We start from the raw sequence: 18,973 nt of genomic DNA, 5'->3' as shown, positions 1-18,973 counted from the left end.
TGTTCTCAAGAAATAGTATGGAAATACACAAAGAAGCATAAACAGTTCCTATTTAGTGAAGAGGCCTGTGCTGACATTACAAGAAAGGAAGAGAGCTGTAAACCCCATCAAGAGTACTGTAGACAGTAAAACAATAAGTTAGTCTTTACAGTTTAAGTTTTAACAGCACACATTTAAGTACACACTGGAAGATAATTTGTTCCTGATAATCATGCTCGATTGCAAGCAAGAAACATTTAGGGAGGGAGTGTTCAGTTTTAGGATAACAATAGAAACCAACTGTTCACTGGAAACAAGAGAGTATAATCAAAAGGAACCTTGGGAATTTTTAAAGAAACGCCAATGTATGTCAGTTACAAACTGGAATCACAGTACATGCTACGTAACCCAGAATTAGCAAGAAAACAGATGCATGCCAGAATCATAAACCTTTAACACTGGAGTATACAAACTGCCAAGTTCACTCATGGTGTGATTCTTTTAACTTCTGACCGAGAATATGGAAAAGCTACACATCATTATTAGTTCAAATATCAAGCTGATATCCAAAAATTAGCCACCCAAGGGCAATTCTTTCCACTACGGATTTCTGACTCTTCTAATAGCTGTCTTCGTGCTCCTTCAAACATGCACCTGAGGGGAAACATGAATCCTCTACTCTCTTACAGTCACAAGTAACAGCCAAGTGGAACAAAAGAATTACTAGGCAATTAGGGTTTGAAAATTACCTTACTGACAGCACATGGTGAAGGAATGCAAAAACTATGTCCATGTTTTTTTAAACTGGCTAGCTAAATCCTAAAGCTCGACCTGTCCCTCAGCAGTAGACAGGCAACACCCAATCACCTCACACATCTTTATGAAGAGGCTTGTTGAAAAATGTGGTTCTTTTCATCCATTTCAATGATCCTAAAACCAACAAACTACAACCTCAAAAACAAACCAATGATTAAAAAACCTTCATAAATGAAGGTTATAGACCAGTGGTCCCAAACCCTGATCTCAGAGAACGTCCACACAATGTACATTTTAGACATCATCCATATCTTACACACCCATTTCTTATCTTGGATTTTCTTCTAATGAGCTGTTGAGTTGAATCAGTTCTATTTGATTAGGGAGACATCTGAACTCCGGGACCAGGGTGGGGAACCTCTGCTATAGACAATTCAGCAATTAGCCAAATGTATGGCAAGAGATAAAAAAATTGGCCACCTAGTGGATCTGAAATCAGACTAAACCTCTTGTTAAACAACGTTCAAGCAACACTGACACAGTCAATCACTAATGTTCTTCTTTATTCTCAACTGAAGCTTCATTCACAGGACCCTTTCTCCAAGTCATCAAACATGGATTGAGAGCAAGTACAATGTTGGAAGGGCCCCTTCCATAGACTTGGGCCTCTTGATCAGGTATAGCTCGCCACCAGTTGGCCACCAAGGGGAGCCAACCTCTGACAGCTGGCAAATGAAAATGTAAATACTGGCTGGCCCAGCAGGCCCAGAATGTTCCTGACAGTCCCTCAAGTGTCATAAAGGCAGTTGATCTCGGCCTGGTCTTTATTTGAAAGCAGTGACAAACACTCCCTGGCAGAATGTAAATATGTGAGCTCATTCTGCTAAGGTAAGAGAGCGCAGATCAGAGGAACAAGAAACTCCCCTGAATATTCCTGAATGACAAGAAGGGAAAAAAGGCTCTTCGATCAGCCAGTTCTCCGGGAGACAAACTGAAACCTGGTTTGACACAAAATAAACCATTAGAGGGCTCAGAGGGAGAGGCGGGCAAAGGTCGGAGACTGTGCCCGAGCAAAGTCAGCACGAGGAAAGTGGAGTGGGGGAGGCTGCACTGCTTGAGGGGCTAGAAGGGGTGCGGAGAGTCTGGTGTTGTTCGAGGAATTAGTGGAGAAAGTGGAGACTGAATCAGATATGGGTATGAGAAAAAAAACAAATCTGTAGGTGAGTCAGTGACATGAGAGATGCTTGTTAGGTCAAATAATCTAAACGTTCTTGACTTGAGGTGATGCTGAGGGGGAAGGGGTGTACGCAGACTCCCAATGAAGGGTATTTATTTGACTTTGTCCTGGGATTAGAGGCGGAACTGCCTCGACAACCAGGGTTCACAGACTTGCTTAGTTTTGCTGGACATTGCAGGAACCAGGCTAGAGGAATCCACAGATTTGACTGACAGTCTAAATGAAGTCCAGATACTGTACTCTTAAGAGAGTCGTATTCCCAAAAGGCTACAAGAAAGAGCCTGAGGAGCTGACATTTCCACAAGCACTTCACCGTACCAGCAACTTGCAAAAACAAAAACGGCGTGAGTTCTTTAAAGCAAGGTCTCTGTGGAAAACTCCAGAAAGAGTTTGTGTAGGAGGCCTTGGGGACAGTACACAAGAAATGTACTCATGTTCTTGATAGAAGCTGTCATTCAGAGATATTTCTAAGAAGAACAGGGCCTGGAGAGGGTAATGAGATGACAAGGTCTGATCTGAGAAAATCTGTTGAAGGGAATGTGGAGCATGTTGGTTATATTAACAGTGTTAAGTTACTTCAGACCAGCCTTGCTATATTGTGTAAAAAAACTGGATTTAAGAAGAATAGTGCTGGGTTAATTTCAACAATGTCTATTGACTTCACTGTTGTAATGAACTATATTTCAAGTCCAAAACAGTCACTTTTGAGTTAACTGATTCTGAATGTGAAACCAAATTAGACAATTATTTGAAATGTTGGGTTCATGGCTGATTATTACATCCCTTTCACTCCTCTCTAGCAGCTTATGCTTTCCTCTCCTCCCTCGGCCCTCCTCCTTGCCCATTAGCTCAGTTTTACCACCCTCTTCAGTCTCTTACATTTTTCCTCTCCCTCCTGAAAGACCATTAACAGCCCAAATCTCCTCCCACTGGTCAATACAGGACACCATCAATGCACCATGCATCCACCCACAAACACACCCCCACCAAACCACACATACCTTCATTTGATGAGTGTATTACAGAAACCGTAAACATCCTTTTTCATTACCAAAATGTGACGTGTCACCAATCCATTTCCCCTTTATTGATCTAGAGATATATAGTACACTAGAGATGGGTCACAATAGTTGACCAACAAACTACCGGTAGTTGATTAATCAAATAAATTTTTTTTAGTGTTTATTCAGAATAACCCTTAAGGCCCATTCACACCAATAACAATAACTATAAAGATAACTATAACGATACATTTATATGTGTCAGCACCAACACAATAATGTTCTGTTTATTATAAAAGCACAGTTATGTAGTCTGCTGCTTTAAATGCTTAAGTTCTTTAAAGTTCTGATTGGCTGTCAATGTTTTCTCTGTGGCGTTATCGTTATTGTTGTGGTGTGGACTTCCCTATTCTCATATAATTATCCAAATTTACTGTTATAGTTCTAGCCTGTGGTGAAAAACATCTTTAACAGCTTTTTTGAGTGTCCCATTACACGCAAACACAGCATTTTGAGCATCCAACTTTTAAAAACACACCTTGAGTCCTCCTGCATTGTTTCATTCCATTGAGATACGTTAAGCCATTTTGAATGCAAAAATGCATCTTATGTAAACAGTCCCTAAGGTTCAAGTGGGGTCAGGTGAACCTGAAACCAGTCTAATTATACAGGGGTTTGAGTTAAAACTGATTAGTCAACTAGTTGTTTAGGCAACCCCCAAACTAGCTGCTTTGGAAAATGAGTTTTGTCAGAGACAAAAACTAAATTCAGACACTTTAACTATGAGATAATATTACGCAATAGTTTACAAGAGTAAATGTAAACACAATCATTGTTAATATCACATAATATCACCACTTCAGAACAGCTCCTTCAAGCATCTTTAAAAAGGTTATCAAAAACATCAAAAGTAAACTGCTCTTTTAATCTACTATTGATGGATTTAATCTCACAGCTCATACTGAATTGTGGGATATTAATAGAGCTCTTTCATGTTGGGTGGTGACATGCCAAGCTAGCATTCGAAAAAACTCAAGTGATTGCTAAAATACATCTTCAAAAGCTTCCCTGCTTTTGTTACCTCAAGTCATTTGGATTATATTTACTTTTGAAAAACAAACCTATTTTTGTTCAAAAGCCACAATGCACAACAGTAGCAAGCCAAACGCTCTGAAACATGTTCGCCTGTTTGACAAACGGGGATCTCCGCCAATTAATAACATCTGCGGCAATGAAAACAAGCACCTAACCTGGCCCTCATTAGCAAATAACCGAGGGCAGAGAGATGGGGATGGAAAGCGATACTCTGCATAGACTGCGAGACGGGGAGGACTGCAGCCAAAGCCGGCGGTTCAGTGGAGTCGGTGTTGAGAGCAGCCTAGAGGCTTATCTTCAAGTCAAATCCCTTCCTTCACTAACACACACACACACACACACACACACACTAGACTTCAGACAATAAAGCCCCCAAGCCCCTGACATAGACTGGTCTAAACACTGCTCAGATGCTTACAGTTCCAAGAAGAACCCTGGTGTGACTGTGCAGTAGTAAAGATGGACAGATAAAAAGCAGTTTAAACAACAGATATCATACATCCATTCAGTCATTATTACTGGTATCTCCAGCTTTGCTGTCTTTTCAGTATAATTACTTTAGAGGGCATGTCCCTATCAGAACACACCAGGGAGATTGATAATAAGAGATATGTACAAACCTGCTTCTCCAGAATGCGGGAGATTTCTCCCAGGGTTCTGTCCAGGCCAGACACTTTGTTACTTGCCCATTGGCCACTGTCCTGCCCCTGCTGCTGCTTTACCAGGTCCTTCACCAGACGCTGGAGCCTGGAAGAAAACAAACACATGCACATACTCAAAACAATCATAAATACATCAATTTGTTTTCATGTCATCTTTATTTGAAACTAATTAGGTCAACAAACCTGTTAAAACATGTATGGGTAATAACATTTCCAATAATAATAATAACAATATGAAATTTTAGTTTAGCATTATTTTCATGATAATTAACCACATTTCTTCTCCCAAATTCTCATTACTGGCTGTGAAAACAGATATTTAAATTGTAAGGCATTTATAAATTAAGGTAGTTAGTATAGGTTCCTAAAATGTCTTTCAAATATTCTGATTTAAATGTAAAAACAACTAAGCATTAAAAAAAACAATATACAATAAGTTTACTATAATACATAAAACATTAAAATGACTGTAATGACAAAAAATATATATTAATTTATGCAAAATGTATATATCAAGACATTTGTTGGTATTTATTGTAGTGGCTTTAAAGTTTAAAAGCTTTTATAAATATTTTTTACACTATTAAAAAATAAAGAGACTTAGAAAAAAGTCCTTTCCAATGTGCTGAACGGTCATGAAAGATAAATAGTAAAATAAATAATTGTAAATAATAATTCAAAATATAATTATGCAAAATACAATTTCTTTTAATTTTGGTGTGAAATATGACCAGTGTTCTTTTAGTATTATTTATATAATATAGTGTTATATATATATATATATATATAGAGAGAGAGAGAGAGAGAGAGAGAGAATTAGCTCTAATTTTTATGTTTTCAGTTTTAATTTAAATTTTAGTTTAAGTAATTTTGCTTTTGTCACTTTTATTGGGTTTTTAAAAAATATTTTTAATTAGATTTAATTTATTTTAATTTAGTAATTGTATTACTTATTTTCAGTTTCATATAGATTTTATCTAATATAGCTTTATTTCAATTAAAGAAAATCATTTTTAGTTAACAATGACAACACTGAATATGGCTTGCATGTTTTATCCAATCATATTAGCTATACCGTAACCATAAGAAATTTTCAGCATATTGTTTTTAATTTTAAAAGATTTATTATTCCCTTTTTGGGGACCGCTGGAATGTCTTGGGTTGATTTTGGGTTTTTACTATCATTGTGCAAAAGAACAAAACCTGATTTTGAAACCTGAACAAAAACCTGAATCTGACCACATTGAGCAAAACAGCAATAATTATACTTTAAGAGGAGATCCCTGACAACACCGCTTGTATATCAGTTTTGCATAGTTATACAAAACTATAAAGGTTTGATAAAGGAAAGCCCAGTGCTGGCATCATTTGTAAAGCTTGGATTTAAAAGACAGCATTAAGACATGAGTACTCAGTAAAACCTCAGGTTGGGTATATGATCCTTAAAAGTGGAGCGGGGAGCTTACTTCGCCTTGTAAGGAGAGTCGGGGTTCTGGGACTTGGCTTCCATGCATGTCTCATACTCCTTAGCCCTGAAAAAGAAAGACAAACAAGTCTGTCAGAAAGAGATGGAGAGAGAAAGACAGACGGAGAGCAACAGAGGAGTCCGATGGCTGTCAGCCTGAAGACATGAGAAGATAAGACGACATGCTGAACAAAGAAAATGTCAAGAGGTCAAGCTGAGCCTCAAACTGTTTATTTAGTCTTTGGACCGCACTAGCAGCAATCACAAACTAACAAGCACGAACGAGTCACAAACGCTCGGTCTTCAGAGAGGTCTCACAGCAGAGGATGTTGTTTCACAGCAGGGAATACCGGACTCTCCAATAGCCACACTATTTAAGTCCAGAAATTGAAAATAAATAAGGTGAATGGCTGAAGGGTGTGAATTAGTCCCCTAGTGGATCACAGACCGAAATAATGTTTTGCTGTCAGTCAGCTCTAATACACTGGTGTGGACCACTGAGCAAAATTCCTGACAATCACACATCCCATTCCGTCAGATAAGGATGATCGATCAGCTCCTGAAAAAAAAAAAAAAAATGCTTGATGGATGGATGCATGTTCAGGGGCTGATAAACTCAGGCGTCTCTTTCCGGAAGAGGACATCAGAGACAACTAATTTCACCTGAAGTCAGTTTAATGTAATTTAAGTTGAAATGACTTAAATGAATAGTTCACTTAAAATGTAAATGCTGTCATCACTTACTCACCCTCAAGTGGTTTCAAACCTGTATGAATTTCTTTCTTCTGCTGAACACAAAATAATTTAGTTTCAAGAATGTCGCTAGACATTGACTTCCATAGTATTTTCTTTCCTACTATGGAAGTCAATGGGGTCTATCAACTGTTTGGTTACCGGCATTCTTATACATATCTTCCTTTGTGTTCAGCAGAAGAAAGAAATTCATACAGGTTTAAAACAACTTGAGGGTGAGTAAGTGATGACAGAATTTTTTAATTTTTAGGTGAACTATTCCTTTAAACATCCAAGTTGATTGTCCTTTATTTAAGGCAGCAACTTTTTGTTTTACAGTGTAATCCTGCAAGTTAATCCTAATAACAGGAATAATAACAAGATTGTTCACAGCAGGTGACAGTAATTTTCTTAGTTGAAGAGGTGAATTGCGAGTTTTCAATTAATAAACTAAACAAATAAATAAATTTGTAGTTATTGAATGTCTTACGAGGTTTGAGGTGGATAAAGTTCTGGTCTCTAGGAGGCGATAAATCACACTGAATAGTGACTTCAAATTAATTTATTAATGTGTCATAGAGGACAGAAGACTTTGGAGATGCCACCAGGCCATGTGATGATCCCTTAACCGTAACCCTTGACTATTGAGACGCGTAACAATAAATTGACTACAAACACAATTAGGTTTGACTCCGCTTTCTTTGGGGTAGCATTGCATTTTTGAAGACTGATTCCGAAGTGTTTTGTTTTGAAGGAGTGAAACGATCCTGGCCGATGCATAGACTCAAGCGCTCGGAAAAAGATTGTGAACCGTACCTGGCCTCGTCCTCATCCTCCAGATTACAATATTCCTCTTTGACAGCTTTACGCCTGCACGGGTTAAACAGAGGGGCAATCGCCGGACCATCAATCTCCGAACGCGGCAGGCCCCATTAAACGGGCCGGGCACCATAAATATTAGTAACCAGCTATAAGTGTGTGTGTGTGTGGGGGGAGCTACAAAGCTACAATGCAGAGCTAATCATCAATTCATCACGATGTGCCCCACTATTCACCTCCGCCCAAGCTGGACGCAGACGGCCCCCTCCCCCCAATCAACTGTAAAACCGTCAATGCCTTCGGACGGATTAAAAAAATAAAAAATACAGTGTATTCGTTTTAAATGTGCTATGGGAGACTCAGGCGCTCGGCACTCCCAATTACAGAGATTTGGTCGGGCAGCGCTGCAATATTTAATATTGGATTTGAGAGGCTCTCAATCAAAATGGAAGACAATTTGACTGATGATGAATAAAAGGACGAGGAAAAGGGAGGGAAAAATGTGAACTGTGGAACATATCCACTGAGAGGAATGAAGCTGGATCCATCTATAAATTCAACAAATGTATACAAGGGGTTATACGTGGAATAAATATCGGATACATCCAGAGATTGAAAAGATTTACATGCACCTGATGGCAAATAAAGGTCTGAGGTTAGCAGGGTCCAAGTGTCTTAAAAAGTTGAGATGATCTGAACCGTGGTTTGGCGGCAACTACACACGCACAGACACATTGGCCCTGTCCCAAATGGAACACATGATGATGTCGAGTCATCTAAAGGCTTTCACTGGCAAGTATCCCTTAAGTTCACAAGATTGTAGAGTGTGCCATGTGTCATTTTATGATTATGAAGGGTCACAAACACCCTCATTGTGGCCGCTAGGTGTCCTTTTGCAGAGATCGCACTTGTACGGTCTTAATGATGCATGAAATCCACATGTTGGTGCCATAACAGCAGGTGACTACCCAACAGAGGAGGGCAGCAAACGTCCAGATCATGCACTTGGTGACCTTGCAAACTTGAGGCAGTGTGCAGTGCACAAGAGCACAGGGTGTTACCGTCAAGATTGAAACACAATTGGCCACTTGAAGACTTGTCTTTGCCACACTGACCGTACCATGGGGTGGTGTTCCATTTGTCAGTTTGCAAAAGGGTGCTCACTAGTCCCTTCTTAGTGGGCATCATGTCAGAACTGGTTCAGAATTCAAAGAATTCAAATTGGACTCTCAAGAGTCTCAAGGCCACAACTGATGTGAACTTGAAGATTTGTCTTTGTCATGGAGTGTCCCATTTGTCAGTTTGCAAAAGGCTGCTCACGAGTTCCTCCTTTGAGGTCGCCATGTTCCCTCAATGTGTCCTTTTTGTGCACATCTTTTCCAAGATCCTTCCCTTGTTTCCTTGTAGCTCATCTATTCCCTCCTTCTCTCCCCTACCTTCCTCACTGACTCTCCACTAGGGAACTTGTTTCTGGATTTGTGAGTAAACTCCTCTGGGAGTGCTGAACAGGGGGTCTTTTGTGCGCCGCCCCTCTCTGAGGTAGACTAACACACTGAGAACTCTGTTCTCAAGCCTGGGGAAAAGACAAGTAATTTCAACCTGCCAAACACCATCCACGAGAGAAAGGGTCATCAGGGAGAGAAGGAAAGAGTTAAGAGTGAGATACTCTGAAAGTTTAAAGCCCACATCCAACGCTGACATGCACATGCTACTTTCATGGTAATTAAAACCACACATGTTTGCACATGAAGAACAAGCCATATATTTGAAGAATAAATCAGGGTCCAGCTAAGGAAATTAAGCAGCCTTTTTCCATGCCACGGCTCTGATGGGGACTGAGCGGGCTTAACAACGACATTGGGGGGACAGGGCTACCTGGGAGGGCTGAGAAAAGCTCTCCAGCGTTTTACAAACGCCACACTGTGCTCCTATAAAACGGCTCATTTCCACCCCGCGGTGGAGCCGCCAACCTCAGCAAGCCGGGGCTGTGGGCGGCCGTGATTTATGAGTGTGTAGCGCCTGTTCTCTCCCTTTCTTTCCTCCTCACCCTCTTTCCCTCGCAGTGTGAGTGTTGCAGGGCTCAGCACAGGAGTGACAGAGAACAGAGGAGGCTCATGTTGTCACTCTCCCAGCCAAAGCTCAGAGCTGTTTTCTGCCCTCTGAGCTACCTCTATATTAATGAGCTCAGAATTCCTCTATACTGCAAGACTGTTAGCAGACTTCACAGAGAGAGAGAGAGAGAGAGAGAGAGAGAGAGAGAGAGAGAGAGAGAGAGAGAGAGAGAGAGAGAGAGAGAGAGTCTACAAATTACAATTACTGTAAGGCCACTAGGGATGCAACAATTACAACTTACAAAAATGTAATCTTGATAACCGTTTCATATTTTGTCGATATTTCTCATGAAATATATGAAAACTTACGAGAGCCTGTAATGTTATTAAAATTACATATGCAGAAATGTCATTACAATCACAACTTATCGGCATAGAAATTGGAAGTTAATGAAATTTCAACATGCATAATTTCAACTTTAGTCAATGTTGTAATTACTACAACTTACAAATATCAATTTACTGTGCAGCAATTACTATAGCTTACAAATGCACAAATTTCATGATGTACTATAACAAAATAACCATATAACTCCTGCGACTCTACTTAAGACAAGCGATTTTGAGAATAGATGGATATGGATATTGAACTTCATCAAAACGTATTAACTTATGTTGGAATTTCAACTATTGAAAACAGATATTACAACATAAAAATATTATAACATTTATATACATACGTAACTTATATAAGTATAGGCTATCTTATACACATACATACATACATACAACTTATATAACAAAATTACAACTTACGAACACAGTAATTAAGCAGAATCGTCAACTTACAAAGCTCACAACTAAATGAAATTTCATTTAAATTTTCGACTTGCAATTAAATTAAAATGACTAAATTATGTTTGAACAAATACATTTACTTTATATACAACCAAGAAATATCATTATTTACATTGTCAGTACTTCATTACAACTTATAAATATCTACAAGTTTGTATAGAGAATTTTTTTCATTTATTAATGTGCTGTAGTTACTGTTTAAATCATTTTCTAAAGAATGTCACTAAATAAAAACCTTACGGAATATACTTCAATATATAATTAGACTGAACATTAGCAGTTAGTAACAAACATTCTCCCCACATGGATGTATAAAGTTATATCAAAAGTCCCTTGACTCTTTAGAACAGTGCACTGAACAAACTCAAACAATCTCTCAAGACGTTAATTCCATTTTTAGCCTTACTGACAAACAAACATACCACATTAACTCTACTTACACCAAGACACACACACACACACACTAACAGTTGTGACAGGAGGCAAAATTGATAGTGCCCAGGTCTAGGATCTGACACTGAGACGCGTTTGTTCCTATTTGTTGATTGCTATTGATTTTCTTTGATACTTCATTTAAAAATCAATAGTTGGAAGAGAGAAAAACAGGCATGCTTTACACATACTTTAACATACTATTGTACAGTAGAGAAGCCTTCAGTTTTGGCAGCGTGGTGGCAACCAATTAGGAGAAAAGCTCTTAACAGGTGAAAGTGGGGGAGTGGTGGGGAGGGGCTAACAGATCGATTCTCACTTTTTCCTCCCCAATCACAGAGAGTGGCCATAAATTAAGCTCATCAGTGTTGCCGCGTGGACAGCCAGGATGCACATCGCCTCTGCTCTCCATCTCCTTGTCACTCATAAAGCTCTCATAAGCAACAACACCACGCTTTAGCCACACAGAGTGAGGGAGGGAGATCAAGAAAAGAAAGAGAGAAGAGAATGTGATCGCATCACCTTGAGTTCATGCGTGCCCGCAGTTTCTTGGCCTTTTTCCGAGCTTTCTGTCTCTCTTCTCCATCTTTCGCACTGTCGGAGGGCACGCTGCTGTCGGTCATGATGTCTACGATGTACTTTTTTTGAGACAGGTGTTCCTGAGGAAAAAAACAAAAAGACAATTAAATTAAGTAAATGCTTTCATATTATGTTTGCATATTTTATTTGATTAGTGTGAAAAGTGTTTTCTAAATATTTCATATTTGTTATTTTGCTTTTGTCGTTTTTATTACCTTTTTTAATATTTCTGTATAACTTACATTTTTATTACAGCTTTAATAATTTTAGTACTTCAGCTTAAACTTATTTCAGTTTGTTACTATTGCAACATCTCATTTTCGTTTAAGTTTTTAATAGTGCTTTGAAACTAATTAATCGCGATTAATCGCATCTAACATAAAAGTTTTTGTTTACATAATATATGTGTATTTACACTATGTATATATATATATATACACACACAGACATATATAGAATATATAGACATATATATATATATATAAATATAATAATACAAACACACAAATATATTATGTAAACCAAAACTTTTGTTAGATGCAATTTATTGATTTCACAGCACTAGTTTTTGCGTTTAGGTTTTTCCCCCAATATTTATTTTAGCTTCAATTTTACTGAAAATTATTTTGAACAGTTTTAATTAATTTGAAGGGCAGGGAAAGGGCATATAAATAGTATTTGAGTTTTGACTCAAACATACCAATTGGACACAAACAATACACTGTACATTGGGAAGCAAACACACAAAGTGTGCTCAAAGACATGAGGAGAAGGCTTAATCAAAGTCCATATTTTGCCAAAAAAAAAAAACCCACATTAGATTCACTACAGCTCCATAGAGAGACCTCTCAGTTCAAAGCCACGTGCCTCTAGAAAAGTCCCTGCAGGACAATGGAATGACGACACATGGGTGTGTCGGAAGAGAGCGACAAGAGAAGAGATCAAACATCAAAACGTCAATTCCGCAGGACCTCTCCACACAGCACATGTCCAAAGGCAGGGCTTCAACTCCCACACTAGATGTAAAGTGGAGCACCTCCATTGAAAGTCCAGGTGTTAAGCTCTTTGTGTGGGCATGTAAAGTCCTCCCGGCCCAGGCATTGTGCTCCACAATTATGAAGGCATCTCCTCCACTCGCTGCTGGCATTAAGGCGGCGGAAGTGCTGAGGGGGGAGAGAGGTATAGCTTTCCGTCTCTTTCTGATGATGCCGATATTTCCATGGGAAGAAAGACGGATGTAACTCAATTTCGGACGAAGTGATGCATGCGCCAGAAAGCAATTATCCAATTATTCTGTCATCCGGCACCTCGCAGGATGGGAGCAGCGGGTGAGATAGATAAGAGTTCCCACTCTGAGTCGATACTTCAGAGGCCGTATGCTAACGGAGGATGGGAGCCAAAAACCTACTAGGTTGATTCTGGAGCTCTTCAGAAACCTGGGCACACGCACTGGATGAGGCAAATACATATCCTGGTTCCTCATATAAGTTACAGTTACAAAGGTAGACCAATTGTCAGAAGGAATGGGATATTGTAACAACTGAGTTTTCAGCTCTGTTGAAGGTAGAAGAATCTTTACAGTAATATATCAAGTCATGAAGTGCATTTACAGGCACTACAAAAGTTTGGCTTTAGTCGGACTAAAGCAATAACTTTTTAAAATGCCACTTAAATGGTTTATACTGAATGATTGTTGCGATGTTGGGACTAAAGGTGCAGTCACATTAAGGAAAATTTTAGTGCAATTTCAGATTAAAAAAAAGTCCCTTGACTCTTGTCAATAGTCTAGCGATGTATGAAGCACACCTTTCAATCCAAGCAGCTTTCAATCAGTCTGACCAACTTGAACCATTTATGAAATAAATCGTAGTGGGTAATATCCTGAATTTCGCCTGTGAAAAACCCACAGTAGCTTGGTGCATGTACATACAACATTTTTAATTCTGTCATCATTTACTCACTCTCTTGTCATTCCTGTATGACTTCCTGTCTTCTTTCTTTTTTTGTGCGTACAATGAAAGTCAATGGGGTCCAACACTGATTTGGCCCCAACTTTCTTCAAAACATCTTTGTTCCACAGAAAAAAAAAGTCATAGGTTTGGAACGAAATTGAGGGCGAGTAAATGATGACAGAATTTAAATTTTTGGTTGAACTATCTCTTTAAGATAAAAGTCTATGGGACTTTTAACCGGTTTTATCGTCCATGTCAGCTTGGCATCATTCATGTCTAGGGCCAATGGTAAGGGACGAGTTATGTAATGTTAGTAAATAATTAATAAGAAGGCGGAGAGAGAACTGAACATTTGCACAAACATCGGCTCTCCATTTCTTCCAACAGCTCTTCACAAGGTACATCAACTTCGAACAATAACGAAGCGAACAATAACAAAGTTTTAACGACCACAGCCAACACTGTCTCGAATGCTTGACACCTGTCCTTAATGAATTAGTTTGAGACAAATGTGACAAATTGCCATACGGACCTCCGTTTGAAATATGTACATTTGCATCATATAGTGTTTCAAATGGATGAGTGATCGTGTGTGCGTGTGGTTGAGGAGGCATCTCCCCCGTGTCCCTCGGGAACAGGAGTCGAGCCCTGCAGTCATAACCATTGCCTCCCTGTGGCCAGAGAGGCATCTGTTGAGTAATCTCTCTGAAAGGCGATCTACTTCGCCTGCCGTTCACTTAATGGGATTGTTTCTATAACACCTCAAAGACGTGCACCATCTTGAGATTATAAGAGGGGTTTGGAGGAGAGGGGAGCAGCACAAACACAGATCTGTGAGGAGACCACGGCTGGAGCTAAGCTCATAATGTGCAAGTGAACCCGAAGTATGGTAAACCATTATGGCAATAGTCAATCGCTTCAATAGTCTGAGACTTGAACAGAATTTAATCTAAGAATATATTTTAAGAGAAAGTCATGTCATAACACCACAGCTCTGGTTTTACAGAAAGTTTTTTGATTTCATATTTTGATTTTCTAAATGATTTGGGTCTTTCCTTGAAGGGATATTCACCCCCAAATTTTTTAATTCTGTCATTAATTATTCACCCTCATGTCGTTCCAAACCCGTAAGTTTTTCATTCATCTTTGAAACATAAATGAAGATCTTTTTGATGAAATCTGAGACATTTTGGTTCCTCCATTGACAGCTACGTAACTGCCACTTTGACGATTCAAAAAGTTCATAAAGAGATCATAAAACTAATCCATATGAATTAAGCGTATTTAGTCCCAAAAAATTCTGAAGAGACATGATCGCTTTATATGATGAACAGATTGAATTTAGGCTTTTATTCACATATAAACATTGATCAACTCATTCATCAGTTGTGGTAAATGGAAGCTCAAACAAGTTAACTTGACATGTAAGAACCAATGAGGTTCATTCTCGTGTTACGCAGCACGTTTGAGCTTCAGCAAGAACCAATGAGGTTTATTCTCATGTTACGCAGCACGTTTGAACTTCAGCAAGAACCAATGAGGTTCATTCTCGTGTTACGCAGCACGTTTGAGCTTCAGCAAGAACCAGTGAGGTTCATTCTCGTGTTACGCAGCACGTTTGAGCATTAGCAAGAACCAATGTGGTTCATTCTCGTGTTACGCAGCACGTTTGAGCATTAGCAAGAACCAATGAGGTTCATTCTCGTGTTACGCAGCACGTTTGAGCATTAGCAAGAACCAATGTGGTTCATTCTCGTGTTACGCAGCACGTTTGAGCTTCAGCAAGAACCAGTGAGGTTCATTCTCGTGTTACGCAGCACGTTTGAGCATTAGCAAGAACCAATGTGGTTCATTCTCGTGTTACGCAGCACGTTTGAGCATTAGCAAGAACCAATGAGGTTCATTCTCATGTTACGCAGCACGTTTGAGCTTCAGCAAGAACCAGTGAGGTTCATTCTCGTGTTACGCAGCACGTTTGAGCATTAGCAAGAACCAATGTGGTTCATTCTCGTGTTACGCAGCACGTTTGAGCATTAGCAAGAACCAATGTGGTTCATTCTCGTGTTACGCAGCACGTTTGAGCTTCAGCAAGAACCAGTGAGGTTCATTCTCGTGTTACGCAGCACGTTTGAGCATTAGCAAGAACCAATGTGGTTCATTCTCGTGTTACGCAGCACGTTTGAGCATTAGCAAGAACCAATGAGGTTCATTCTCATGTTACGCAGCACGTTTGAGCATTAGCAAGAACCAATGAGGTTCATTCTCATGTTACGCAGCACGTTTGAGCTTCAGCAAGAACCAATGAGGTTTATTCTTGTGTTACGCAGCACGTTTGAGCTTCAGCAAGAACCAATGAGGTTCATTCTCATGTTACGCAGCACGTTTGAACTTCAGCAAGAACCAATGAGGTTCATTCTCGTGTTACGCAGCACGTTTGAGCTTCAGCAAGAACCAATGAGGTTCATTCTCGAGTTACGCAGCACGTTTGAGCTTCAGCAAGAACCAATAAGGTTCATTCTCGTGTTACACAGCACGTTTGAGCTTCAGCAAGAACCAATGAGGTTCATTCTCGTGTTACGCAGCACGTTTGAGCTTCAGCAAGAACCAATGAGGTTCATTCTCGAGTTACGCAGCACGTTTGAACTTCTGCAAGAACCAATGAGGTTCATTCTCGAGTTAAGCAGCACGTTTGAGCTTCAGCAAGAACCAATGAGGTTCATTCTCGAGTTAAGCAGCACGTTTGAGCTTCAGCAAGAACCAATGAGGTTCATTCTCGAGTTACGCAGCACGTTTGAGCTTCTGCAAGAACCAATAAGGTTCATTCTCGAGTTACGCAGCACGTTTGAACTTCAGCAAGAACCAATGAGGTTCATTCTCGTGTTAAGCAGCACGTTTGAACTTCAGCAAGAACCAATGAGGTTCATTCTCGTGTTACGCAGCATGTTTGAGCATTAGCAAGAACCAATGAGGTTTATTCTCATGTTATGCAGCACGTTTGAACTTCAGCAAGAACCAATGAGGTTCATTCTCGTGTTACGCAGCACATTTGAGCTTCAGCAAGAACCAATGAGGTTCATTCGAGTTACGCAGCACGTTTGAGCTTCAGCAAGAACCAATGAGGTTCATTCTCGAGTTACGCAGCACGTTTGAGCTTCAGCAAGAACCAATGAGGTTCATTCTCGTGTTACGCAGCACGTTTGAGCTTCAGCAAGAACCAATGAGGTTCATTCTCGTGTTACGCAGCGCGTTTGAGCTTCAGCAAGAACCAATGAGGTTCATTCTCGTGTTACGCAGCACGTTTGAGCTTCTGCAAGAACCAATAAAGTTCATTCTCGTGTTACGCAGCGCATTTGAGCTTCAGCAAGAACCAATGAGGTTCATTCTCGTGTTACGCAGCACGTTTGAGCATTAGCAAGAACCAATGAGGTTCATTCTCATGTTATGCAGCACGTTTGAGCATTAGCAAGAACCAATGAGGTTCATTCTCGTGTTACGCAGCACGTTTGAGCTTCTGCAAGAACCAATAAAGTTCATTCTCATGTTACGCAGCGCATTTGAGCTTCAGCAAGAACCAATGAGGTTCATTCTCATGTTACGCAGCACGTTTGAGCATTAGCAAGAACCAATGAGGTTCATTCTCATGTTACGCAGCACGTTTGAGCATTAGCAAGAACCAATGAGGTTCATTCTCATGTTACGCAGCACGTTTGAGCTTCAGCAAGAACCAATGAGGTTCATTCTTGTGTTACGCAGCACGTTTGAGCTTCAGCAAGAACCAATGAGGTTCATTCTCGTGTTACGCAGCACGTTTGAGCATTAGCAAGAACCAATGAGGTTCATTCTCATGTTACGCAGCACATTTGAGCTTCAGCAAGAACCAATGAGGTTCATTCTCGTGTTACGCAGCACGTTTGAGCATTAGCAAGAACCAATGAGGTTCATTCTCATGTTACGCAGCACGTTTGAGCATTAGCAAGAACCAATGAGGTTCATTCTCATGTTACGCAGCACGTTTGAGCTTCAGCAAGAACCAATGAGGTTTATTCTCATGTTACGCAGCACGTTTGAACTTCAGCAAGAACCAATGAGGTTCATTCTCGAGTTACGCAGCACGTTTGAGCTTCAGCAAGAACCAATAAGGTTCATTCTCGTGTTACGCAGCACGTTTGAGCTTCTGCAAGAACCAATAAGGTTCATTCTCGTGTTACGCAGCACGTTTGAGCTTCAGCAAGATGTTTGTTCTTGTTTGTTAATCAGGTTTGGATGAGCTTCGGTTTATGTTCGCTGATCAATTTTTATATGTGAATAAAAGCCTAAATTCAATCTGTTCATCATATAAATCTAATCGAGTCACTTCAGAAAATTCTAATTCAAAAGTGGTAGTTGCATAGGTGTCTATGGAGAGTACAGAAAGCTCTTAGATTTCATCAAAAATATTTGTGCATAAAAAACTACATAAAAAATGTATGCTCTAGTAAAAGGACACTGTGGCATATGACGACCTATCAAATTCGATGGACAGGTGATGGACTGGTGTCCACTTGCACAATGCACATGGTGACAATAGGAGATTTGAGAGACATAAAAAAGTGACAGAAACCAGCCTGTGGGCTAGAACACCCGAAAAAACCACAGTGCTTTCTGTGGGGCGTAATGAGAGACAACTCCAAACATCACACCTCCACCGATGCTCAGGGGCCATGATGAAGCGCTCACTGTCACAGTGATACATGTCCCATCCTCCACTCTTTTGTGTGACACAAAAGACCCGGCAAAAGATGTCTTTCCCCCAATGTGAAACAGACAGCTGTTTGTCATTCAGGTACAATGTAATGACAGAAGGTATAAGGTAACAAACCAACGACGTACACAAAAAAACTTGACTTGTACATCCCTTGCAGGATTACATTCTAACATTGGATGCATCATGTGACATGACGTCTTTGTTTTGAAAGGAGTTCCAAGGGTGATAAAATAACTTTGTTGTGTTAATTATAACACTGAAGGAAAGAAATTATATATTTTGTTTAGTGGTATAAATAAAAAAAGCATAATATATTAAATGCAATATTTATCATTAAGATAATAATTAATAGTTTTGCAATTTCATAAAATACTGGCCTGTCAAATTACATTTTTTAAATCAAATTAATCACACATCAAATTTGGCTGAGAAGTTACCCGCAAAAGATAAAGTCATTATTGTGTTAAATAAGAAAATCATATATAGACATTACAAAAAAATATCTTTAAAAATAAATATTTGATTTAATTCAACAGAATTTATTACACAAACTTTAGACTACAACAGCCATGTTTTTATTTTTGCCCTGATATCTTGAATTTTAGGGGCAT

At 39.5% G+C, this 18,973-nt stretch overlaps 1 protein-coding gene across 4 annotated transcripts in view; it reads right to left on the bottom strand.

Annotated features, from left to right (window-relative positions):
• The window catches only part of scaper (S-phase cyclin A-associated protein in the ER), a 111,083-nt gene that overhangs the window by 56,197 nt on the left and 35,913 nt on the right, over nt 1-18,973 (bottom strand). For all 4 annotated transcript variants that reach the window (XM_079858779.1, XM_079858781.1, XM_079858780.1 and 1 more), the window contains 3 exons: nt 11,610-11,746; nt 6,197-6,262; nt 4,689-4,815 (listed from right to left, as the gene is read on the bottom strand). In XM_079858779.1, coding sequence (XP_079714905.1) covers nt 4,689-4,815; nt 6,197-6,262; nt 11,610-11,746 — 330 coding nt within the window. The remainder of the gene's footprint in view (nt 1-4,688; nt 4,816-6,196; nt 6,263-11,609; nt 11,747-18,973) is intronic.

Source organism: Squalius cephalus (genome assembly GCF_949319135.1).
Source record: "Squalius cephalus genome assembly, chromosome: 23".
Classification (NCBI taxonomy): Eukaryota; Metazoa; Chordata; class Actinopteri; order Cypriniformes; family Leuciscidae; genus Squalius; species Squalius cephalus.
Note: the sequence above shows the minus strand (reverse complement) of the source record. Positions and strands in the feature narration are given on the sequence as shown.